Here is a 27,498-nt window from a genome sequence, read left to right on the forward strand (position 1 = left end):
TATAAACATCCATTCATTCATTTACTCAGCCATTCATTTCGGAAACTTGTATTACATGGAAGGCACCACGCTAGCTATACACAGAGGTATAAAGTTTATAGACACAAAAATTTAAATCATTTCTCTCAAAGAGCTCCCAACTTTTTAGGAGATACAATGCAACATGTTACATTTTAAACAGGGTTAGTACTAGGACAATTCATTCATTTACTCATTTAGTTGGCCAACAAATATTCATGAGAAATTAGTATGTGTTAGCTATTGTATTAGAAATAAAGATACATCAAGACTCAGTCTCTGTCTAGAGAAGTTCTCAGTCCAAAGAAAAAGACAAATTAACAAACATGCAATTATAAAGCAATATTAATGTTATGGTATAAATAAAATGTGATATGGACAGATCAAAAAGACCCATCTCATCCCTTTTGTGGGCAGAAGTAAAGGGTGAGCAAGGGTCATGGAAAATTGTGCCAAGAAACTGAGGCCAAAGGCAAGAATATTGACTTCTGACTTAAATCAGGAAGGTCTTTATAGAGGAGACACTTCTGTTTTTCAGTAAAGCTGCTGGGCAGGGAAGGATGAATAGAGGGCCTTCCAGCTACAAGTGCACCATATCTGATATTGCTGAATCAAGACTTGGTAAGGAAATCCCTTGATTTGGGGCCACAGCAACCTAGGAATGATTCTAAGCTACAGAGAAATCTGATTTTGGCCTTTCCCCTTGTGCATTTCTACTTCACAGCACTTGGATAGCACGGAGTCCCGCAGGGAGAGGACCTGGAGGGATCCAGTCTTCATCCTATAAAACACTCAAGAAGCTCTCCTGAGTTTAGTCTCTGAAAAAGCACTTATGGTGTCTTTCCCATCTTTTCTAAAACTCTCAGGTGTTTGACAGATGAAGAAAAAGAGAATAAAATATGATGTCCAAGGGACAAAACTGGGTAGCACAGCAAAAGTAAAATGACATGCAATAATGAGTTTACAAATACAATGTGAGATGTACTTTAAATTAATAATTAAAGTGTTACATATAAAACATTAATATATTTGAGTTAATTTTTATTAAAATTATTAGAAAACACATCTTCTTTTTGAAGTCTAGTCAAATATAGGTTTCAGCACATCAAAGTTAAGGTAGTTTTCAAAAATTTGAAAAATAACTCCCAGGATGCCTCCAAATAATTAATTCCATAGGTATATAGATATAAAAATATGTGTATATACAGATATATGTGTATATATATCTGTATAAAAACATGTGTTTGTATATATGCATATGTGTATAAATAATTCTATTTAGGCAAGTAAAGATTTTCATGCAATTAGCATCATAAGTTTCCATAAATATGTGTTAATTTCAGAGTATCTTGTTAAAGAAAAGGAGAAAATAAAATTTTCTCAGATGCGAAAATACAATGTAAGTAGAAATATGTGTACAAGATGATACACTGGAAACACCAAGACATCAAGATACGATAAAAATGAGATTCCAAAAGAGGTACTATAATTTTCAAAGGAAATTACAAAGAACCACTTTTAAGACTCTAAACCCTTATCTACAAGTTCCATGGTGGCCTAGTGGTTAAGGACCTAGTTTTGTCACTGCTCTGGCTAGGGTCACTACTGTGGCATGGGTTTGATCCCTGGCCCATGAACCTCTGCATGCCACCGGCATGGTCAAAAATAAATAAAGAAACCCTCATCTACATTGAAGGTATACAAGGCCAGCTGATTGGAGATTTACAAAGGGAAGAGATATCTCTGGGGAAGGGCTGAGAGGGGTCTCATTGTTCACCCAAGGTTAGTGAAAGAGGCTTCAGTGAGTGCATACATAGACCTGATATAACTTCTTTGGATTTGAGAGGCCAGTATACAGGTATCTGACTCCCACCTGAAAAGTTTAACAAGTGAAATAAGATGGCAAGTTGGTTATTGCCTCAGGAGAGGTGGCTTCATCTAGGCCAGCACGCAATTTCAGAGTTTGTCAGGGCAAAAGAGGTATCCCGGAGCCATTGCAGAGCCTGCCAACACAATCCTTGATGTGGAATGGACTGCTATAAAACCTGGGGCTAAAAAAAATACATCATCCACATTGTAGGAAATTTAATCAGAAAGGTCCAGAAAGAGAAACTCCCTAAGACCCACAGCAGTGCCCACAAGAGAAAGAGTCTAAAGCCAGACTGCCTGGGTTAAAATCCCAGATCTGCCATTTACCCGCTCAGTGACCCGAGCAAGTTGCTTAACCTCTCTTTGCCTTAGTTATAAAGATTAAAGAAATTAATACAAACACATAGAACTGTTTCTATGAATCATTAGCACTACATAAGACTCAGCTATTTTCTTTGTTTTTGTTATTATCATCATTATTATTATATTCCAGGCTCTGTCTAATAAGAAATTTCTGCTCTCCTATTTTATTTCCTTCTCATGCTCCAAATCTGAAGGGATCAATGACCAACTAGCAAATGAGAAAGAAAAGAGAAGCTTATCCTCAAAGGATTCCCCCAAAGCTGACATCCTGTCTGAAGATCCCATCATAGGAAAGAGTCTTTAATCAGAAAAAGTGTTCAGAGTTTTGATTAATATTTGGGACTGGACAGTTTTAATTACTTGAGACTTTAAGTGCTTGTAGGACTTTTAATTTCTTGCAAGTGGCCGGAAATTCATGGAAAGTCATGGTACTGTCCAAATTTTCATCAAGAGTGTAGGGTAGGGATTATTGACACTAAGAAATTTTAAACAAATAATGAGGAGCCCCAAACAAAGTGGCTTCTATCATTACATGTTGTTTGCTTAATGTATCAGTTACAGGTGCGGAACATACTCAGGGATGACGTTAACCTTTCTCATTAAATTTTGGGCATCATCCTTCAATATACAACTTTATCCCTTCCTGGGCTTATCTTTCCACTTGCTTCCTTTTATTTTCTCAGGTTTCAAAGATGTTTAAATTGAGTTGGCTTAATTTGTTTCTACAGAAATCCTTACTAAGACTGACTCTATGCTGGAGCCTCATGCATTTGGCTCCTTTGCAAATGAAGAAAATGCTGCTGACCCATTCTCCGCAGGATGCTGAGAATGAGGGTTTTTCAGTGGACAGTGATGGTGATGTTGAGTCATGCTCACTCTTTCCAAAATCTCTTTTAACTCCAGGCAGACATTTGCCCAGGTTAGCAGAGGTGCAATCTGTGGCTAACTAGCTCATAAGAGAATTCAACTCTCCATGTTAAAATAATTTTCTAACCATCTGGATACCTGGATTAATTAACTATGATGAGTTATATAAGCTCTGAATATTCAGAGATGGCCACATTTAAATATTTATTGTACACAAGAGCCATTATTATAACTTATTTTATGGTATTAAGGGAGAGGGGACCCCTGGAAGAAGGTATTTCCTAGGTGTATAATGAAGTAATATTTATTGAGCACCTATTAGATGCCAGGCACTTGACATGAACTGTTAGCTCATTCTATCATTACACTGAAAGGTAGTGGGGGAAAATATTTAATACAATGAGGAAGCCATTGGACTTGGATTAGAATGCTAGATTTTTTACTTTCTAGATTGTGGCCTTAGACACATTTCTTAATCTTCTGTGAGTTTCAGTTTTCTCATCTGTGAAATGAGAGAATAATACCATGTTTAAAGGATTACTATAAGGATTATATAAGATAATAATTTAATATATTTATCCCAAGGTTCAGTATATGTCCTAATCAAAAGTATATTCATATTATATAAATATTAATATTTGTCTTATTAATCAGGGTTTTTCTCCAATCCTGCTTAGTTAGCTTCTCTAAGCCTATTTTCTCACCTTGAGTATAAAATAATAATATTTACTTCACATGTTCACTCTGACAATTAAATGAGAAAAATTACAAGAAAGTACTTAGCAAGATCAGGAATTCTAAACCTAAGTTTTAAATCTAAGTTGGAAAGAATATCTGAAATACTGCAACAGTTTTAGGATGACTAAATTTGGGAGGCATAATTGACTCTACAGTCTGAGATAACATATCTAAATAATTAGTCTGTAAATATTCCTAAAAACATATTATAGTATTTTAAGATTTTATAGAGGCATGTTCCAATACTCCCCGAAGCTCTATAAATCTCCAAAGTTGAATTATTGCTGTGCAGAATTGAACACAATAAACTAATTTAAGACTCTAAATACAAGATTAAAAAACACAGTCTTGTAAAAATGCCTTAAATGCCATTGATATTTACATGCTGTCACTGCATCCTACTGACATAACAAGATAAGACAAGAGGAATGAACTACAACTGTACTTTTCTCCTTGCAAAAAAGAAACTGTGGACATTATCTACCACTGCAGTCAATGAATAGTCTTCATTGGCAGATCTTATCCACTATATCATAAACTACAAACTCTTATGGAAACAAAGACCATGATTTCTAAAATAAGGCACATTTTTTTTCTTCCTCACACATTTTTTAAAGTCGTCTGTAAAAAACACCTCTTTGGAATCAACAGCTAATGAAAAATATCTAAAATTTCAGGTCTACCAAATAAGGTCCATCCTTAGAGGGGAAAAATGCCATTCAAAAACAAGATGAAAGCAATTCATTTCTATTTTCACTGCTACCATAGAGACAAAGAAAAAAATAGTGAAGAGTTTTAAACGACTTAATTCTTCCTGCAATTTATAATTAACTACATGGGAAAGGGGACAATTACCATATTTCCAAAGAATAAAGGATTTTAAAAGTTGTGCTTTTGATAAGACATAATTACAACCTATTAAATATGCAATTCATATCAATTTATTCTTATAATCTTCTTGAGTTTCAAAAAACTACATATACATTGGACAGTGTTTTCTAAAAAATATACACAGAGGACACCATCACTTTCTAAATATACACAGTTCTCTCTTAGAGGTTTTTCTCAGATACTTAAAATTCTGGAAGACTCTAACTCAAAGAAAGGGGGGTAGATTGTATTATTTTTGTATGGGCCTTGTCTTCCTAATACCTATGAATATATGTTTTTGGACAAATGTTAATCAATGAACATTTTTGTAGATCAGGTGCCATAGCCAACGTCAAGCAGCAGCCAGGAAGAACTAGCAATTAGACCTGTCCTCGATTTAAATAGAACTTCAGATTGCTAAGTAAATTACATGTGTATTAATTCAGGACAGTTTTATTTTAAAAGACTAGCGAGGAAGCACTGCAGCTTGAAATCCTAGGAGAGTCGTAATAAAGACCAGGAAGGGAGAAATATTTTTGTTGCTAAAAATATGTTTTTATTTAGCAAATGATTTTAAATACTTTTTATTGGCTAGAATATTTAGAACTCTCCTTCACAATTTTTACTTAAAGCCATATTTGACAATAACTAATTTATTTTACTGTGGAATATCATAAATGCAGCATGATAAATTATATGCCTCTTTGTAAAAACATGAAATGCAGGAGAGGTGTGCTGCTTTGTTTTTAATAAACACTTTTTAAACTGTGTTTTATGGAACACCACAATTCTCTCTGATGTAGATAACACGTGGTACAATTCATGTCTTGAACTTTGGCTTTTGGATATTCTTTTTTTGAAATATGTGTCACTTGTCTTCAGGGAGAATACTGTTGACTATATTGCTACTTGGGATAGTGGTATATCTGATTATTCTGAGGCATTTCTAAGTTCCTATATCTGCAAGTGACTACAATTTTTAATTCAAATCTCAACCACAGAATAATAGAACACCTATTTGGGGCTCTTCTTGCATAGTGCTGGTGTTGTCTGTAGAGTTAGCCGGAAAAATTCCAAGTAATAATCATTATTATAATATTTAAGTTCTTTTTGGAGGTTACTTGGGGTAAAACTGTTCTATGGTACTGACACACTTTGGTCTCTAAAATGCAAAGCAATGTTAAAAAAAAAAAAGGCATAATTACTGTGAACTCACATTCCCTTCCTAGGCAAGTCTGCATCCTGAAAGCTGAGTACATAATGCATCCCACTTTGGGGGAAAAACTTTGTTATTTTTAAAAATTATTTCATGACCTAGTAATTGAGGGACAATAAAACTATTTTTAGGAGTTCCTGCTGTGGTATGGTGGGTTAACAATCCAACTGCAGTGGCTCAGGTCACAGCAGAGTTGCAGGTCCAATCCCCAGCCTGGTGCAGTGGGTTAAGGATGCACATTGCTACAGCTGTGGTGTAGGTTGCTACTGTGGCTCGGATTCAGTCACTGGCCCAGGAACTTCAAATGCCTTAGATGTGGACATAAAAAAAAATAATAATAATTTTCTGTTGAATAGCTTTCAGACAAATTTTAGTGTTCTTATTCTAAAAATAAATAATCTAAAAATTACTATACCATTATATTTATAGTACATATATAATAAATACATATAATGAAGTTAAATAGTTTCCCCCTAAACCAGGTTAAGTAGCATACTACCCAAAATTTCTAAGTTAAACATACATAGCTTAGCTATCTTTTATGAAACTGAAAAACTGATCTGGCTGTTTTAACTTTTGTTTAACAAAAATGTGTTACTGACTTATAACTATTTTTATACTTGAATTTTAGAAGTTTAAACGATGATCATTATAAGTTGGTTTATCACAGCTGTGATCCAGTTGCCATTTTTCTTGGAGTGTGTGAGGACTTTCATCTCTTTTATTCCATTTCTTTTATACTAAAATGACAATTCCAAGTATCATTTCAGGCCCAGGAACCATTCACAGAGAAGTTCACGAATTGCCTGTCAACTGAATAGTCTATCCATTAGAACACAAAGATGATCTCTTTTAAAAGCATTTCTTGTGAAGTGTATATTATACACACATGTATATATGTGTATATATACATACATGTGTGTAAGTTGCAGGAAGGAAGGGTTTCATCTACTCATTCATTTACTTATTCAGCAATGCAATAGCCCCCAAATGCCTGTCACATGAAAGCATCAACCAGCATTCACGTTATACCTGCCAGCACCATACGAAGTGGTTGGCTATAAATATGACTAATAACTTCCCCACCATCTTCAAAGAGTTCACATTCTAGCAAGAGAAAAACACAAGTAAAAATTAATTATACAACTAGATGATGGCTGTTACATAGATACAGATATATTGTACAGAGAACATGAAGACTGGTTAGCTCAGTTCAGTAGGGCATTATCAAGGAAGATTATTTACAGGGGAATCTGCATTTGAGCTGAGTCTTAAAGGTTAAGCAGCAGCTTACTAAGTAAACACCAGGCTAGAGAGTTGAAAGGTATTCTAGGCATAAAGAAAAGCAGTTATGTAGAAATAGAGGAATGAATTCAGATTGTTTTGGGAACCAAATACAAATGGCTACAGTTCAAACTAAGTTATGAAAAATGATAGGATCTGAGACAGGGAACTTAGCCAAGGGCTAGAGCATAGAGAGCCATGTATGTGAGGTTAAGCTATGCAAATTTTATCCTATAGTGCTTCTTAAATCTGAGTGTGCAAAACCAACTGAGGATACAAATCATCAAGGCATTTTATAAAATGCAGGTCTAGCATGAAACTCGAGATTCTGCATTTCCAATAAGCTCTGAAGGGATGTCACTGCAACTGGTCAAGAGACCACACTTTGAATAATGGGGAAGTAGGGAACTAGGAAGCTCTGAAAGGTATTAACCAGAATTGCAACATACACGAAAAGTACACACACGTATGTATGTGTACATATATTTTTATTTTATTAGGAAGATTCAGCTAACGGCATGGAAAATGTATAGGGGTGGGACAATGGAGAAGATAAGAAGAATGAATGGGAATTGGAATAGATGAGGATTTAGGGGAAAATAAGAATGAAATCAACTCCCACCTTTCTAACCGTAACAACTGGAAAATGGCATTATAGTAGGGTAGAACAATTCCCATTTATCTGCAATAACAACTGAGAGAGGAACGTACTATACAATAAGTAGGAGAATGATTTATGCTCAGAGGGCTCCTGAGAATGAATATTTTCCTGGAAGTTTTGATTTAAGATTACTTAATGCGTAAATATAATTCTAAATTCTAAAAAATTATACATATACTGTCAAACCACTTTTTCACAAAACCTGTTGTCTCCTGAAAGGTTAGTTTAAGAACTGATTTAGGTGCAAAGCAATGGATATGTGTGGGGGGGGGAGTATTAGAATAAAGCCACATGACGGGGAGAGCATTTTTATGGGATTTCAAATCTGGTACTAACTTGAATGCACAGTAGAAAAAAAAAAGGTTAAAACATTCAGTCTCTTTCTCTCACCAATAATACCTATAAACCTAGGAAACACTCGCAAAAGTCAGAGGAAATCCCCATCACTACAAGTATAGGATAGACGTTTGCCACTCGAGTGGTAACTGGCTAATTGAGTTAAGGTCCTACAGTGAAATGTATTCATAAGTGTCAGATTCCCTAAATAAGAGAAAATGAAAGAGGAAAATGAGGAGGAGAAGCAGAAACATTCACAGCTATTTGATAAATTATGTTATATATCGCCACTATACTAAGTCCTATGTGTATATTTGTACCAGCTGTTCCTTTTGTCTAGAATTCCCTTCCCCAAGAGCTTCACAAAGCAGGTCTTTTCAAGTTCCCAGAACTTTTTGAGAGAGAACATCTATGTTCACCCTACCTGACGTAGCCCTATCTCTTTTTACACTCATTCCTCATTCTATATTCTATTTCTCGGCTTTTTTCCATTATAGCAGTTGTTACATCACTATGTTTATTATCTGTGTGCCAGTTTCTTCACTCTTAAGTGATGAAAGTAAGTCCTATGAGGGCAGGGACCTTGTCTGATTTATTCAATGTTACATCTCCACCACGTACAATAGAGTAATTTGCCCAGACAACAGAACTAATAACCACTAAAGCTAGGACTCCAGCAAGAATCTTTGATTCCAAAGACTATGCTTTCAAACACTATGCAGTCACTCTAAGCCAAATTCAGTGGTGGATCCCAACTGCTATCCAAATGCCTAATACTCAGTTATCTGAGGGACCCAGTGACCAATTTGGCTGGGTCACTACAATGAACATAAAATTAGTTCTTACACATATGTGGGTTCAGCTCTTATTTTTTCCATCACACAGAAATGCCAATCCCAATTTACTCTAGGATTTCCTCCTTTCAGTAATTTTAGTCATCCTTTCTATGTATACAATATTTTATATTTTTTCAAATAAATAAACTTATTTGATTCTGTACAATAATCTTGTGAAGGAAGTACTTATAAGCCAGCATGATTATCCCCATCTCAGACCTGAGAAAATATGACTCATGGAGGGTAAACTGAATTGACTAGGATTACTAATATAATAAATGGAAAATTCACATCTATAACTTTCGTTCTGAACCTTGATCCAGTGCAGTTTCCCGAACTGCCTTTGATGAAACACACATACATGCAATGAGACAGGTCTCACAGGCAGCCGTCATCATGGGTAATCTGCTTTAAGGAAATCTTATCTACAAACATTCAGATGAAATGGTGGGTAAATAATAAAGGGAAGTGATGAATTCTTATGTACTTTATAAAGACAGTTATATGATTATTTAAATTTTTGAGCACAATAAATGTGTATAAATATTATTTGCTTTGCAACACTTGATTTGTACTTGTTTCCTTTGCAAACCCACACTTGTCTCATAAAGATGTACCTAGAAGTCTTATAAAGGATAATCCTCACAAACTCAACAGCTCTTCACAGCACATGGGACTTTTATTCACAGTCTAAAAAGGGCCAGTGTTGTGAATAACATCCTAGTAATCAAGTCTGGCAGGAAGGACTGTTTACTACAGATGTATTAACAGATGACTGGTATGATTCATGCGATACATTTTTATTTCATTTCTAAAAGTTTACTTTTACAGGCTCTAGATATGTGTCTCCAAAACTACAAATCTAGAGCCAATCCTGAAAAATTTTAAGTGAACCATTATGTGGGTATATTATTTTTATTTAATTAGATCTTTAGGTTAAGAAGGAACAACATCCAAATGTTTTAACTAAATAAAACTTCGAAGAGACTCAACCAGGAGACAATGATAGGAGATAGGAGCGTGGACCTCAGGGACAAACACCTGAATTTGAATCCCTATCATGAAACTACTTTGTTCTATGAAAAGGCCGCATTTTTAAGATGTGGAGGATTCTATATCATTGAGTTAGTCTGAGGAGTCAAAAGAGTTAATTAAACCCTCCAAGTTCTTCCTATGTATCAGAATGTGTCCCAGATAGTACATACACAAAAATGAGAAAAATAGATGTAGTCTCTTCCTTCAAGCACCTTCTGTCTGATTAAGAGTGTGACACTGAGAAAAGCACACATATCAGTGTATAATTATGAATTGTGATAAGCAGACTATGGGACAAAAGGAGAGTGGATACCAATAACATTAAATCTATTTGCACAGAGATTTTAGGAAAGGTTGTAGCATGTACATCCTACACGCCCACCTGCAACCAAGCTCACCTGGAAGATAAATAGGATTTGGACAGGTGGACGGTGCCATCAAGACAGAAGAGTACTAAGTGCAAATCTCCAAAGCAGAAACGTAGCTGACACCTTCAAAGAAGAGAGGGGATCCAGCAAGGCCAGGGCGCTGATTAATTTAATGAAGGACAAGGAAGAGAGCATAGACATTGAAGTGGTCAGGTCCATGCATTTTTAACATTCTTGGTATATAAAGTACAGGGCAGAGTGATGGAAGAGAAGACAGGAGAGGAATTCAGATGCTGGGTCAAGGGAGAACTGAATTAAAGGGAAGAATTTGGACCATCACTCACCTTGAGGTCAAAAGGGTGCTACTGCCGGGCCTCCCCCTGAGAGTTACGCCATTGGACTTGTGTATTAGATTGATCATTCTGGGAGCTATATGGAATGCTTTTTAAAAAAGGGAAGTTAGGCTACTATATTAATGGAATTAATATGCTAAAGTGTTTTATGCAATTATAATGGTTAATCCCAGGTTACTAATGTAGTCATGAAATCTGTTCATACTGGCTCTTTTCCTTATTTTTCTGCACAAAAGGCCAGAGTTTATTAAAAATTTCCCAACTATTAGCTATACTTCTGGCTCTCTCTGTCACTCAGTAAATTTTCCGTGGTCCATCGAGCCCCCTTCTCCCATTTCCATTCAGTGGACCTGTCACCTTGCAGGTGCTTGTTTGAGATAACAGGTGTCAGAACCAATGTCACTGGCAGGATAGATACAAGGAGAGCATGAAGAAAAGATAAGGTAGGGGAACTATGGACCTCAACAAAATAGTGCACCTACCCCTACAAGGTGATATGCTAAGCACTTCATAGCTCTTATCTCATTGTGTTGTCAAAACAACCCTGTTAGATGAGTACCATTTTATAGAAAACTACGGTTCAGAGAAGGTCATCCAGCTAGTGAAAGGTAAAAACCACTATTTTCACTGAACAGGCATAAAGACAGGCAAAGGCGGATGGTGCTTAAAATAGAAGGAGAGAGGTCAAATCAGAGAAATGAAATGGGTGAGAAGGCAGGAAAACTGGGATTTGGGACCAGTGTTAATGATGGAAGGAAAATCCTATTTCCTTTAAGACAGTTTCTCAACTGGATAGTTATGGCTGGGCCTCTCTCTATCTCCATATCCTTTAGTTCTTGCTACTCACCTTGGATACCTTACATCCCAGCCACACTAACCTCCCTTTCCTTGAATGTGCCATTCTCTCACTTTTTTGCTCTTTTCACTCCCTCTCTATTAACGTATCACATCTGAGATTTTGCCTAAAACACTCTTTCCCCCCCTCACTGTGCCCTCCATTCTGCATATCCATTTAATTGTCACTTCCTCAGAAAGCCCTTCCCTGATACAAAAGCCCTTCCCCTGCCCACATGCAACCAAGTGCACCCTGTGCTCATTTCACTGCAACTTTTATTCACCCCCTACCACACATCACTGTTATTTCTATAATTGGCTGTCTTCCCCATTAGACTAAAAGTTCCGTGAGAACAAATTGTTCATTATACCCCCATGTCTTCCAATATGTCAGGTACACATTAGGCATTCAATAAACACTTGGTAAATGAATAAAATGAATGAATGGATGTACTGCTTCTACCATGAGAACAGATGCAACTGTACACCTGAATGAATAAACAGCTTTGTCTATGAAGACAGGCCCACTCAGGTAAACCATTTGTTGCTTTGATGATTCGTTTCATTTTCCCTACATAAAACTTGGGTGGAAAATAAAAATTATTTTAGCCCCCACTTCCCTGAAAAACCTTACAGTTGTAAATACTTCTATGATGAATACATTTATAAGAGTATGACATTTTTCTATGAAAATTATAAATAATACTTATTAGCGTTAAGAAAAATATTTTAAATACCCAGCAACAACTTTTAGAAATCCTAAGTGACTCTAAGTCTTGTAAAAGACGGTGGGTTGATGAATACAAAAAGTGGTATCTTTCTTACAGAACAGATGTAGTATTAACATTAATAAAAGCTTCTTTTATGCTGCCTGGTCCATTTTTCACCATGCTATTTGAATTTTATTATTCACATCAACGTGTTACATATATTAAAAATTAATAGTACCATCATGCCTTCATTTTAAAAATTACAAGAGTAACTTAACATAGCATATTGCAATTGTCTTTGTAGATTTGGAAAAACTTTATAAAAATGTCTCTAAGTCTGGTTAATGGACACCTGAAATTATACTAACTTATGATTCACGCACTAATACTTTTTAAGATATTTACTGTACATGAACAATTTTATTTTCAGAGAAAATTTACTTTAGAATAACATTAAATTAGAGATATAAAAGGAAGGACCTCAGAGATGCAATAAAAGACACTTGTTTTACAGGCAAGGACACTGATGCCCAGTGGGACTCCAGGTGCCCAAAGTTACCAAGTATAGATTTACTTTGATTTTTCACAGCTCCACATTTCTTCTATTCTTGTGTCAAATCTCAGATGCTATTACATATTATACTTCAGAATTCCTACAGAGCAAAAGAAAAAGTCTACTGACCACTTGCATTTTATTAAATTTAGCCCAGAATATTCTGCCTGCTACCCAGAAATGCTGTCCTATTGACCAACCATCCAGCAGCATCTTTCTGGCTTAACCATCTAACATAATTTTCCTTGAATTCTAATTATCAGAATCACTGGGACTATGATATTTTAATTGTTCAAAACATGTTTATGAAATATCCACTCTATAAAACATGTTATATTAGCTACTAAGTTGTGTTTAATTAGTATTCTTGAGATAACCACATTTTCCTCAATGATCACATCCAATGAAAGTGAGATTAAAGATATAAATTGTGAGCTGATCAAAAAATTACCCTATAGTTAATTCCTTCCATATGCTTTCAAAATATGGTACTTTTAATTTTTTACCCTGACATGACCTGCTCATAGGTAATATTGTGTCTTTTTTACAGATGAGGAAATTGAGGCTCAGAGAAGTTAAAAATCTTATCCAAGTCATAAAGCCAATTAGTATCAAAACAGCCATTTAAATCCAAGTCTTGCTCTAGAAAAAGCACTAAGTCATGTCACGTGCCTTTTCTTGTAGTGACATGATGTGACAAAAGAGTTGACACTGACACTGGACAGAAACATTCAAATAAAAGAGACGACTCAATTTTTTTCTAAAAGCATGTTATCTTAACATCTGAAAAGACCTTGGTCTTCACGTGACAAAAAAAAAAAAAAAAAAAAACCTGTGATTTTGGTTATTTTGATGATTTTCTGGCCTCAAATACCTTACCCCAAATTTGTGAAGTTCTGCAAATCAGTCTGACCAGACTGGACCCATTAAGACCTTAAGCAAGTTCAGCCTTATGGGTGAGATCTAGGGTAGAATTATTAATCAGGGGAGGTTAGATTACTATGAAACACACCACAATCATTTCCTTCCTTTTACAGGCAGAAAAACTAAAAAGAAAACCCCTCTCTGGGGTGTCTAATAGATCCTTTTATATTGCCATTATGCAGTGCTTTGTCTTGATGTGTCATAATCTCTCCTCTCATTAATCTTCTAACATTATTCTTGAGAATATGGAGCAAAGACATCAAGAGGAATTTATTTCTACCGTGTGCATAACAGAGGGGAGTGGGAGAATGGAGAGTGCAGAGGTCACAGGAGGGTCTAAGAGGAGAGTAGGTGCATTTCATGCCAAAATGGGAAGAGAACCAGTGGAAGTAGTTATGTTTTCTGTCACTGAAAACTTTGACAGAGGCAGTGGCCAGCGGTGATCATTGACATGTGCTACTGATGAGGTAAAGCCTAGCACAGATCAGGGCAGTTAGTTAGCAGCTCCAGCCCACAGAAAGCTTCTACAAAGCAACACCTGAAGAAAGTATCTCAGCCAGAACTACAAGAAGGTATACTCATTGCTGGAGAAGCAAGAGATGGGGGCTGAACCAAGTTGGAATTATAATTTTCAAGTTGTTGGCAAGTTTCCTGTCAAAGAGTCCCAGGAAAGTGGAACAAGGGCATCCCAAGTCTACGGCCACTTGGGAAAAAAACTTTCAGTGGTGGTGGGTGAGTGAACAGGATCTATGTTCTCAAGTCCTCCAGGAGGTCTCCTCACCTATACCTTTTTAAACCCGTCATGCATTGTTAAACATTGTAAAATAACTTTGTTTGAAGTATGTCAGTCCTACAAAGATGTTATACACGCCATGCTAGAAATATTCATGAATGTAATTAATTCAGAATATTCATGACATCTCACATGGGTATCTATTCTGTTGAATTGCATAATTTACGTGGGAAATCACAATACTGAAATAATGACATTTATCTCTGATACGGCATTTAAAGCAGAACAAAAATATTTCTTACCTCATTGCCTGTGGTCATCGGTGTTTTGATAAGTGGATATACAGGACAGGACATGTTTTTAATTTAGATCACGTTTTCCAAATTGAGGGAACTGAGATTTCAGAGTGGATTCAATGCAACAGACTTCCAGTTTTGAGTTCTAATTAAGCTTTTTATAACTTATTTTTAAAGTACTAATTATGTTTTGTAGAATCTCCCATTATTATGATTTTGAAATAATCACTAAATAAATGTAGGGCAGATTCGACAGCATTCTCAAGAAAAGTAACACTGAGTGTAACACCTCAGGAAGAGTGAACCATATTTAAGAGACTTTCCTGGATTATATGAGGAAATACAAGTTCCTACTTGGCTCTTTTTAAAAAATTCATTTTAGTTTATTTTTATTGGCTACTGGAAAAACTGAAGGACAGGCTTGGAAATTTTTAAAATAAGGTATTCATCAAACTTGGAAGCCTGGTCAACTAACCCAACTAGAAGTTTTCAGGCTTCAAGTCCATTAACATCAGCTGAAGCTGCCCACGTGATACTAGGCCCTAGAGGAAGATATCTATTAAGATTTCTGACATATAATCTGCAGAAGTAAAAAATTTCAGGTCATACTATGGATAACTTGGTTGGTAGATTCAAAATTAAAATAATCTCTTCTTTAGTGATGAAAAGAGATCACAGTGGGAAATCTTCACCTAATAAGTCTCATGCACTGAACTATTATTTCTTCATGTTTAATGGGTGTCCAGTCAATGTGAGATACTGAAAGGTATGGCTCAAATTAACTCAGGCTATGCTTACATGTCTAATGAAAAGGGAGCTAATGAATAAAAGTGTTTTAACTAGTTGTTTTTTTTAAAAAATAATAGTACTTTCTATTCAAACAACCAGTGATGATGAAATTTAAATACATTATTTAGAACTGATAACAGAATAAAATAAAATGAGATTGAAATTTTTAGCTATTTTCTATGAACCCATAAAAGGAGTGCCTATTGATTTGATTCCATTGCCATTTTTGTTTCTGTGATAATACTTCATTTGCTTCTAATCAAAATAGAATCACTTCAACATTAAATATTGTTTGTTTCAAATTAGAGCATAAAGAATTTTTTCTTTAAAAAAAAATCTCTAAAATGCAGAATATCAGAATTCTCCAATCAGAAACAATATGTCAAGACACAGTAAAGCTGATTGGTTTCTTGAAGCATAGAAGACATGGTTTTTAAATGAAAAGCTAATTATTACACTCAGAAAGACTACCCTGAAATGTTATGTTTAAAATGATGTGTTAAGCTACACTACTACTATAGATATTTTAATATTGAGCTAAAAATAGATGCAAAGGCAAATCCTGCCATAAAAAACACAGGCAAATCCTCCTTTCATTTGCACAAACACACAATACCACTTTAAGAAGTTGAAATCAAATAAAGACAGGACCCTCAAACCCTCGTGGGGAACAAAATGCCCAGCAAAGTAAATTATACTCATCATTTTTCCTCATGAACTGGCAGCACCTACCAGAGCTGTTTAATTACAGGACCAAAATAATAATTAAAAAAATGCTGCACACAACAACAGCCCTGTTTCCTATCCTACCTTTGTGGTGACAATGCACAGGCAATCCATCCTGGATCCCTACTCAGGACTCAGTACATGGAAATCACACCAGCAAATCAGCAAAGGTGAGAAAAGCCTTTTGGTAAATGGCACACAGAAAGAAGCAGAGCCTGGATTCTGCACAGACGGCTTTTCCAAGGGGGCCCCTCATGGGAAACTCGAGCCCTCCTCCATAGAGCTCAAGGCAAGCAGGATTCTCCTAGGCACCGGAAAATCCCCTAGGAATCAGCTCCGGCAAAACTTCCCGGTGGCTTGCGGGGCTCCGCGGTTGCATGGTCCTTGAGCAGATTCCGTGCTGGGAACAAGGCTCCCGGAGTGCCTCGCACAGTCCTATCTTGGAGACGAGTGTTACACCAAGCACCAGAGAATCACATTTCAGCTCTCGTTCTTGTTTCTGAATTCTGATCTGCAGCTTCAGTGTACCCATAAGATCTCTTTTGCCAAAGTGCCCCCTTTGCTGCCTTCGTCTTTCCTACTAACAACTCTGAGTAAGCATAACACAAAAAACTACCCGGCCCATCTATCAAAGGGCTGTCGTTCCGCTGCCAGAACAGCGGCTTTGGGTAATAAAAAGCTATTTATTACGAGCATGATTCCCGGCAGTCTAAATGACTCGAAGGATATGACTGAAAAGCTAAGGTGCATGCGGAGCTGCATACATCACATCTCAACTCACTTGCAATTACAAGGGCAGCTTCTTACAAATGACTAACAGCTGGAAAAGGGAAATTGGGCCAGGTACATTAAAAAAAAAAAAAAAAAGCTGAGGATTTAGAGGTTTAACTTAGAAACGGTTAGATTTCTTCCTTTATTTTTGTACCTATTTGTGCCTTCTCTGACATATGCAAATACACAAACAACCTCGAATATTTAAGCGAATAAGTATGTTATAAAACTGAGGTGGGAGGAGGCTTCAAAGTGTTTACGAAAGTTCCACAATCGGAGAGACAAAAAATGAGTTCTTTCTCAAACTTTTCCCTCCTCACTAGCTGCCTGCAGGCACTTATTACGTGGGCAGAGCTCTCTGTTCCCTTCTGCAGATTTTAACAGCAAATGATTAACCCTCCCCTTCCCCCAAATCCCTCCCTTTCTTCCAGTGAAACCGCTGCAGACTGCCTTTGAGGCACTTGACAAGCATCACTCTGGATAATAATATACTTTTTTTCATCCTCTTAGACGCATAGGCAGAGACAGAGTTGAAACAGAAAGAAAGAAAGAGGGGTGAAGAGAGAAGGGCAGGAGGAGAATGAGAGAGAGAGAGAGAGAGAGAGAGAGAGAATGACGGAAATGGAAAGCACCGCCTGACCAATGAAAATGAAATCAATGCCTCCTCACTAGGAAGAAAACACAGCCAACTGGTCCATGGACAACGAGAAGAAATGAAGAGGGACCCAAACATTGGGATCACCTGCTTAAGCAAGAACCATTCCCTACCCTTCCCACCCCCTCTTATTTTTTATAAAAATTGTATGTTCTACAATAAATGATTTGAAAAAAGTATGGCTATGTAAGACTCTTCTACCTTTCATGAATTATTCAGGTTCTAACCTCAAAATCCTCCTGATTGCTAAATGTCTCAGAAACTGACATGCCATTATTTTACCAGACTGAGAGCACTGTTTCTAAAGATTTTAAAATTTTAAAATTAATAGCAAACCAGATATGTGTTTAGAGAAGAAAAGAAAAAACAGGTATCAGAAAGTAATTACAGTTAAAGGATAATTTCTTCCGAAGTGCCATCCTACTGTGTAATAAACATCAGATAATATTCAAGTTAAACGGCACAAACAAAACCCATGCTCTGGTCCATTCAGTTAGGTTACTGTCTTAAGGTTCAGTAATATGAAAGGGTTAAAAAGCATCACCTTGCCTATTCACCTCCTCATTTATCACATCATCATGGAGCTTAATTTAATTTAATACTCCCTAAACTTGTCTCAGAGCATAACATCATGTCCTTGAGTGTTCACAGGTATCGGAGTGCTACCCGATACAACCAAAGCATCTAATGTGCAATTGAGATTATCATACTCATCTTCAAACTAATTAGGCTTTATGTTCCTAGAGCACTTTAAATTTGCAAAGCACTTGTGACATTCTCGACAGCTTGAAAGTTTAAATGACTTCCCAAGGACAAGTACCTGGTAACTTATCACAAGTCCAGGGTTTTCTAAGGCATGATCCGAACAGAGACAGGGAATTAGAAAGAGAGAGGAAGTAAACTGGGTAGCAGAGGAAGATGGATATTTTACAAGGTATCCTTGGAAGAAAGGTACCTTAGAAACTAATTCCCACTTTCCTATAGTGGAGGGAGCTAAGAAACAGACAAACTGGCAGAGGAAGCCTGATTAGTCTTTTGACGCTGGCCAATCACGGATGAAAGCACTTTGTAAACTATAAAGACCTGCAGAAAAGAAAGGCAATTCACCCAGCATAGCTCCTGATACATCGTATACACTCCCTAACTCATTCATCTAACATATGTTTGTTGAGGGCTCACTGCGTGATGTTTTGATTAATGTCTGCATCACCTACTAGATTGTGAGCTCCTTAAAGGCAATTTTGACGCTATATTTCCATTTCCAAAGTATGTACATATGTGGGGACACAAGGTTGAGCGCAAGTAATTCAACAACTACAGTACATTACAGCAAGCACTTAGGGTGTTTGAGAAAGATCAAGTGGAGCCATTTAACCCAGAATGAAGTAGTTAGGAAAGGCTTTCTGCAGAGGATGCTTGATCTGAGTTGAGAAGGACCCACAGGAGTTAGCTAGATGTTCTAAGGTAGAAGAATTCTATGAACACTATTTAAAAAGGGAGTGAATCAATAATATCCATCATCTTTCTACAATCAGTGTACACAAACACATAGAAAAGGTTTTCACTAAATAAAAGTACTTTAGAGCAGGCATTTCACAAAGTAAATATGCCATCCCTGGCAGGGGGGGGACAAAAAAGAGCATCATTCATACATCGCTAAGTGGATGTGTGTAAAAGCATGCAGAATATGCATGTTCTATAATCTTAGGTTGTATTTACCACATGTGATTAATTGGTTGTTTGCATGTTTAGGTAGAAGAAAACAGTTAACATTTTAAAGTGTGGTTCTACCTAGGATGCAGCATTCTATTTTGTGTATCCTTTACCTTCCACTGATTTTCCTCAGATATAAAGATAATAGAAGATAATCTATTCTGTTACATCAAGGGAAATACTCCTTTATTTTTTAAAATTAACAAGGCATCAGCTTGAAACACTTTTTTACTGACATAAAGCTCAATTAGTCCTGTGATTTCACAGGAAGTGTTCGACAATATTTAAAGCCACAGCCTGCAAATGGCTTTACTTGATATTCTTTAAGGTTAATGATATCAAGCAAGGAGCATATTGATTTTTTGTAAAAATCTACCATTGGTACTTTGATATCAGAAAATTACTATTGTAAATTACTTACACTAAGCCCATACCTTAACCATTTAAATCCATTGCTTAAATTTTGTCTGTTTCCAACATGGGGACAAATATCCAGTAGTTAAAATGTATCATGTGCTTATTTTCTTAGAATCTAAGCTCCATAAGAATAGACACAATGTACATCTCAGGCACCTAGCATAGTACCTGTGGTACAAAATAAATATTTGGGTAAAAAACAATGATCGCAGCTCCAGTTATGCCATTTATTTTTCCTCATAAAAGATTTTTTAAAAACCTAAAATATGCATCTTTTGTCCATATAAGAACCATGCATGCATTTGGTAACTACTATATATATATATATATATACATATATATATATATATCCATTTATAATATATAATATATATATGAAATAATATATAATACACAGTAAAATAAATATATTTTATATACTTAAGAAAGAAATAGATTAGTGCATGTAGCTGAAGATATTCTCAACTACAAATATTTTTATTGGCCAATCCAGTGTGATGCAAGAATACTGGTTTGAAAAAATCCAATCTATAATGGAAAAGGTCAGTTTCCACCTACAGTGCTGCAACAACCACAGCATACCCTTGTAATAGACATTTGCCTTTGCAATAGAAAAACAGTAATAAAGCATTTTATTAATAATAGCAGTAATTTATCAAGCAGCTATTATCTGAAGTATTGTGGCAGACACTTTTTGCCTACTATCTCTGATGATCACAATACCCTTCAGATAAGAAATATAATTCTCATTTCATAGATGAAGAAACTGAAGCTCCCTAAGATGATACAGTTTGCCTAGATGGAGTTTCCGCTGTGGCTGGGCAGTAAGGAACATGACTAGTATCCATGAGGACGTGGGTTTAATCCCTGGCCTCTCTCAGTGGGTTAAGGATCTGGTGTTGCCATGAGCTGAAGTGTAGGTCACAGATGTGGCTCAGATCTGGTGTTTCTGTGGCTATGGCATAGGCTGGCAGTGGCAGCTCCAAGTTGAACCCCTAGCCTGGGAACTTCAATATGCTGAGAGTGCAGCCCTAAAAAAATTAAAATAAAATAAAAACTTGCCCAAGATGATATGACACCTAGGTGACTCCAACCTGGAATGCAAAGTCTATGTCCTTTCTATCTCATCATAGCTCAAATCCTGGGGCAATTTCCACTCTCCTGGGTCCAACTTGAGAGTGTGGCACCGACAGATCCAAAAGGCCCTCTATCTAAAGGTAGTCAAGATTCTGTGCAAAGCAATTACAAACAACTCAGGATCCCCTTAAAAAGAGAGGCATTTCTCTAGGCTCTTATACAGAGGCATGTATAAGGATCTTGGGAGCAATCTGGAAGGAATAAACTCCCTCAAAGAAAGATTATCTCCAAGGAAAATAACTAAAGAAATATACCCACATGGACTGCCATCCCAGTGTCTCTGTTTCCCATTTACCCTGGACAGCAGGCACACACATGACATCTGCAAAGATTGTTAACTTAGTAAAAGAAACAGACTTCAGGCGGGTCATGGCAAAATGCCTGCCCTCATTTCCAAAGTCTCCAGAGGTAAATAGGAAATTAAGATCAACGAGAAAAGGACTGACTTTTCCAAAGAATTTCATGATGAAAAAAAAATCTGGATACTACGGGATCCTGAAATTAAATCATGAAAGGTAGAAGTCTATGGATGCTGTGCATGTTAAATGTGTGATTATTTGTAAGAGAAACATAAAGATTAAATAAGAAAATTTTTGAGTAAATTAAAAACTGCTATAGAAATCAAGAAATGGGGAGTTCCCACCATGGCTTAGTGGAAACAAATCCAACTAATATCCATGAGGATGTTGGTTCGATCCCCAGTCTAGCTCAGTGGGTTAAGGATCCACCCTTGCAGTGAGCTGTGGTGTAGGTTACAGACGCAGCTTGGATCCTGTGTTGCTGTGGCTGTGGTGTAGGCCAGCAGCTGCAGCTCCAATTCGACCCCTAGCCTGGGAACTTTCATAACACGTAGGTGTGGCCCTAAAAAGCAAAAAAAAAAAAAAAGAAGAAGAAGAAGAAGAAATGATCACTTTTAATCTACTTTCTTAAGATATTTAATTGTATAGATAAGAATTGCATGTCAATTTTGCTTATTGGTCAATCCAGTGTGATGCAAGAATACTGGTTTGAAAAAATCCAGTCTATAATGAAAAAGGTCAGTTTCTACCTACAGTGCTGCAACAACCACTGTAGGTGAAACTGGAACATAGCTAATTTAAAACAATGTAACTCCTCCTTCATTATTATCACCAAAATCTAAAAACACCTTTGAAATTTAGATAATTATGTATAATAAACTATCAATCATAACAAAATTCTATAAAGATTCTAACAAGTTTATATAAACTTCATTGAACATCAAGTATATTCCTTATGAGGCTCAATTTTTCCCACTATTATAAATGCTATCAGTTGTTTAAAAAAAAAAAGAAAAGAAAAAAATAACTGCACACAGGCCTAAAATAAATAAAAATGCTATGTGGTCTGAAATGCAATTTCACTTTCCAATTAATATAAATAACCTCAGTAGTATTTCTAAATGCCCTTCCCAGACTTCACCTTCCTATACCCCATCATACTGGCCTGCTATCTCTTCCTCAGATGCAGTATTTCATTCTCAGTCTTGCTCGGGGCCTTGAATTTACTGTTCCTCTGACAGAATCTCTCTTCCCCTGGACCCTTCTCATCATCCAGGTCTCTTTAAGATGTTCCCACTTCAGTAAACTTTCTTCAATTGCCCTCCTAAAATTAGACTCTTTTCCATGATTCTCCATTAATTACTATATTTCCTTTAGCTATTACCACCATCTGAAATTATATTGTTTACTCACCTGTTATTATTTGCAATTTATTCCTAAGAGAAAGAAGCTTGTCTGACTTAATAGCTGTATCACCAGCATTTTCAGAACAGTGCACAGCATACAGCAGATGCTAAATAAAGGCCTTTTAAAATGAATGAATGAGATGCATCGTAGGGAAACTTATGTAAAAACTTTACAAAAAAATAAATAGGGTTATAGTCAGGAGTCCAACATGAAATTTGCACTCCATTGTTTTTAATATAGCTTGTTTTCTAAAGATGAGATTTACACTAACCATAGTATTTACACATATATAGAATAAAACCTGATCTCCTGCAATGCTAGTACAGAAGTCCAGTCATTAATCTTGAAAAGGCAGAACATTGACCCTGAGGCACTACAAGATGCTCAAAGACAAAGCACAGTATCTTCATCAGCCTGAAAATGAGGAGTAATTACATTCTATGTTTTAAATCAGTAAACAAAATTAGCCAGAGTTAACCACAGTATTCCATTAAAAAAAAAAAAGATTATTCCTCCATTAATTGCAGATACTTAGAAGTTTGCCACTTAACTTTCACTGGCATTGGAAAAAAGAGAATATAATCAATGCTAAAGTAGTTTAAATATCATGAGATTAATAAGAATAACCACATAATATTCAAACTTGCCCAGATGGGATGAGCTATTTCTGGAGGTGGTAAATATTATAGATAGATAGACAGACAGACAGACAGACAGATAGAGATAAATAATCTATCTGTCTATACATAATACATACATACATAACTAGAGACTTTCTAGCAGATGATAGATTCCCATTTGGCCAGAGAGCAGTATAGGAGATTTAAGACTGAAGAAAGTCATTGCACTGGATTATCATTAAAATTACTTTTAATTCTCTGAGTCTGTGGTATTTTTAGCCGTAGTTCTCCAGGAAGATTAACTAGACTTTAAAATAAGGACTATGGAGAGTAGCTAATGTACACCAAAATATGGCCTTATTCCCTAAAACAAACAATCATAAAAACCTTCTCATGGCTGAACAGCATCAAGAAAAAGGAGTTTCCTTACAAATATTGGCAAGAATAGGAATAGGAAATAGAGAAATATAGCTGAATCACAAAATTAGTCTTAATCAGAAAGTACAGGTGTCCAATGTAGCACATTAACAGTTACATTTAAGTCTGAAAGAAAATTAAGGCCAATGTTGGAATTCTCTAAAATTAATAATATTCTTATTCTATGAAAATGTTACTATAACTTGAAGGACCCATAAATTATCCAGTCAAAGCCTTTCACTTTCTATTAGGAAACTGAGGCAGAGATTGGCCAAGTGATTTGTTCAAGAATACCCAGACAGTTAGAAGCCAAAGACAATAACCCAAGTTCTCTGGCCTCCAATTACGGTTTCAGTCTGATATGTTTCCCAGTGTCAAGTTCCTCTCCATCCAATTATCTCTCTGTTCCTGTTAGAGACCTCACTTTCTGTTCCATCCATTGTTGTATTGTACAGTATCCACTTAGTCCCTTTACTAACTAGTTCTAATTCTTGTCAAGATTGACAAGAACTGCCAATTTGAATTGACAAGAACTGAATTGACAATTCTTGTCAATTCAAATCAACAATTCCTATCAATTCAAATCAACAAGAATCTGTTTTCTGCTTAAGAAATTAAAGATACCAATTAAAAATTATTTAAAACTTGAAATATTTTCAAGGGGCATTTAAGGCTCTGGTCATCTCCCCAAATATTATGCAATAGCCAGAGTATTTAGCTGTCAGTCTTCTCATATGTACCTATTTCATTTGATCCTTATTGTCCCCCTATAAGATAGGTAAAATAGGTATTATCCACATTTCACATATAAAAATGGAGGTCTTTTAATCTGTTCAAGGTCGCATGACTAATTAGAGGTACAGCCAAGATACAAACTCCGGTCTCTGACTACAGATCTTTTGTTCCTTCCACTCTATCATACTGTCCTGTATTTGACAATACACTGGTTCTCAATCACTAAGTCCAACTCTCCTAAAAATATTTCCTCTTAGCTGTTTCACTATTATCTCAAACATAAGATGGCATCGTTAGGCACCCTCAATATCCCCAGTTTTGTTCTGATACTACTCAACTTTCAGTCTACATAGTTACCAAGTCCTGTCAATTCCCTCCTCTTTCTATGATCTGATTAAAAATCCTCACTGTGTTCTCACTAGGACTCTGGAAGACCAAAGCTTCAAATTTTACCTTTTGTTTATTAAGTTTTCTTAAGCACAGAATAAACTCCTAAAAGATACTGCAAAATTATTTAAAACTGATCAAAGAGAATAATAGGAATAAAATAAAAATAAAGGAGGGAAGCACATTAAATGTAAAATATTCCTTCATCAAAAAAAAGTTTAAAATTTCAATGTCCTTTTTTTTTCATTTTTCAAACTTTAATTTTCTCACTAGATTTGCATAACTTTGCATCTGTCCTGGAAAACATGTCTACAAGAAATTTTGCAAATTGATTGTCCTTTTTTTTGGTGGTGGGGGCAGTGCCCACGGCATGCAGAAGTTCCCAGGCCAGGGATCGAACCTGAAACACAGCAGTGACAACACAGCATCTTTAACCACTAGGCCACCAAGGATCTCCTATATTGCCCTTTGTAAATTCAAGGTTTTCCATATTATATGATGATGGCAACAACATGATTCACTTCAGACCTTAAACTAAAGCAAAGATAAAGTCTTAATTGAAAACACTGCTTTGTAAGGAGCAGAAACCAGTTGCCTAAGCCTCAATAATGGGAAAAGATCTCCAAACATACTGAAATTAGGCTAAAAGTATAAAGCAGGGCGGGGGGGGGGGTTCCCTCTTAGACATTGATAACAAATATAACTGAAAGTTATTTCAGATCCTGACTTCTATGGCTCAATACCTAAAGGAAAGTCCTCTCCCAGCTGCAATATAGCTTTCAAAAGTCCCTTACAAATTAAGCTACAATCAAAACAGGGCAACTGAGAAAGAGTAGAGAACAATACAGGACACTAACACATGTTTCTGAATGATGTTAGGCAATCAGCCCCCAGAGTTTGGGGGCAGATTACTGAAAAAAATGAAAAGTGCAAACAAGAAACCTAAATAGTCAGTATGGTACAATTTCTTATACTTAGTTGCCTTGTAAATCCTTGGATCACTTTCTGGGCCTTCCCTAAATTGCCTGGTATGAAATATGTTGCAGAAAAGATGGTGAGTGACTCTCCAGAGGGAAGCCCAGAGCTTTATTACTCATGGCAGTGGTTCTCAAATTGTAGTAAATTTAAGAATCACTTGAAGGGCTTATTAAAACACAGATGTCCAGCTCCAACCTCCTACATAGCTAACTTAGTTGCTCTAGGGTGGAACCCAAGAATTGACTGTTCTAATAAGTCCCTAGAGCATGCTAAAGCTGCTGGTTGGAGGACTACACTTCAAGAATCACTGGCCTGTGAAATGTGCTATTGAATTTTTCTCAACCTAATGTGGCCTAAAGAAGCTGTCCTTGTCTGTTGTTCTAGGTATATAACATACACCTAAATTTGTGTGGGGTTCAACAAACATTGCTGGCTAAAATACTTTAATTGTAGTATCAGTGGGTCTTCCATTTACACAATATAACTTACTGTCTGCTCTTTACTGTCATAAAGTGATTAGATCTGGAAGAATTCCTAGAAATAATCTGATCTAATACCCTACTTCTTAAGATAAAGGAAAAAAGTCCAGTGCCATATTTAATAGATGTACAGAATTGTGAATTCCAAATTGTGGTTTGCTTTTGAAGAATGGTCTATGAAGTAAACAATAACCAAACAATAATAACCAATGATATGTTCATATAATAATCACAACTCCTATTTTATCTTATAGTTAAATTTTTTCTTAAGATAATTAAGAAATTCTCACTGCTCCTTATTTTAATTTAACCCAGACTTATTTTGAATAGTAGCAAGTAGAAATCTGCAAGGCAGGAGCCTCTTTTGGCCAAGTGGTTTCCAGGCAGAAACATGTTATAGACACTTTGTTATGTAACACAGGCCTCAGTCCAATGAAACCCTAAGAACCCAAGACCTATTTGTAATAGAGTCCACCACCTCAATAAAATAAATGGAAGATTTGCAATTTATTTCAATAGAATGAAAATCTACTATTTGTCAGGCAGTACTGAACATACTCATAAACAGGATCTCATTAAAATCTCATAACTACCCTGGAAGATATGGAAACTGAAGCTTTTTGAGCTTAAATAGCATAGGATAGACTAGCAATGTGTTTTCCAATGATAAAAACACAAAAGTTTTCCTAACATATTTGCTAGCACTTACTTAATTCAGCTGTTTGACAAGTTGGCACATTTGTATCCTACTAAGTCCTGATGACTTCATTTTCAGGAAGCAAAAATACAAATATCCTCTTGGACAGCCAGGATGTCTAAAAATTTGTTTTCTAAGTATGCATGAGTCCGGCATGGACATCCACCCTCCCTTTCCCCTTTTGGAGAAAAACACCACCACTGCCAAATTAGATGACTTCCTTTGCTGGAAGCACATTGAGCATATTATAATGATCGCAACTAGTTTAAATGACACCCTCTACGTTGAACAAAAACATTGTTCATCAGAGGAAACAGTGGTCCTTAACAAGACATTCTGTAAACTGGTCACTAGTTAAATCTGGCTTTAAGTTCCATTGATTTTCTTATAATGGGAAGGACGATTCA

General features: G+C 36.1%; 1 protein-coding gene across 6 annotated transcripts in view; it reads right to left on the bottom strand.

Moving 5' to 3' along the window:
* Window positions 1-27,498, bottom strand: part of DLG2 (discs large MAGUK scaffold protein 2) — a 1,971,427-nt gene that overhangs the window by 1,545,184 nt on the left and 398,745 nt on the right. Inside the window, exon 1 of one of the 6 annotated variants that reach the window (XM_021102309.1) lies at window positions 16,464-17,205. The exons of the other annotated variants lie outside the window; for them this stretch is intronic. Within the exon in view, the coding sequence (XP_020957968.1) occupies window positions 16,464-16,493 (30 nt within the window). The 5' untranslated portion in view covers window positions 16,494-17,205. Of the gene's footprint in view, window positions 1-16,463; window positions 17,206-27,498 lie in introns of those variants that run through there. 6 annotated transcript variants of the gene reach the window in all.

This window comes from Sus scrofa, chromosome 9 (genome assembly GCF_000003025.6).
Source record: "Sus scrofa isolate TJ Tabasco breed Duroc chromosome 9, Sscrofa11.1, whole genome shotgun sequence".
Taxonomy (NCBI): Eukaryota; Metazoa; Chordata; class Mammalia; order Artiodactyla; family Suidae; genus Sus; species Sus scrofa.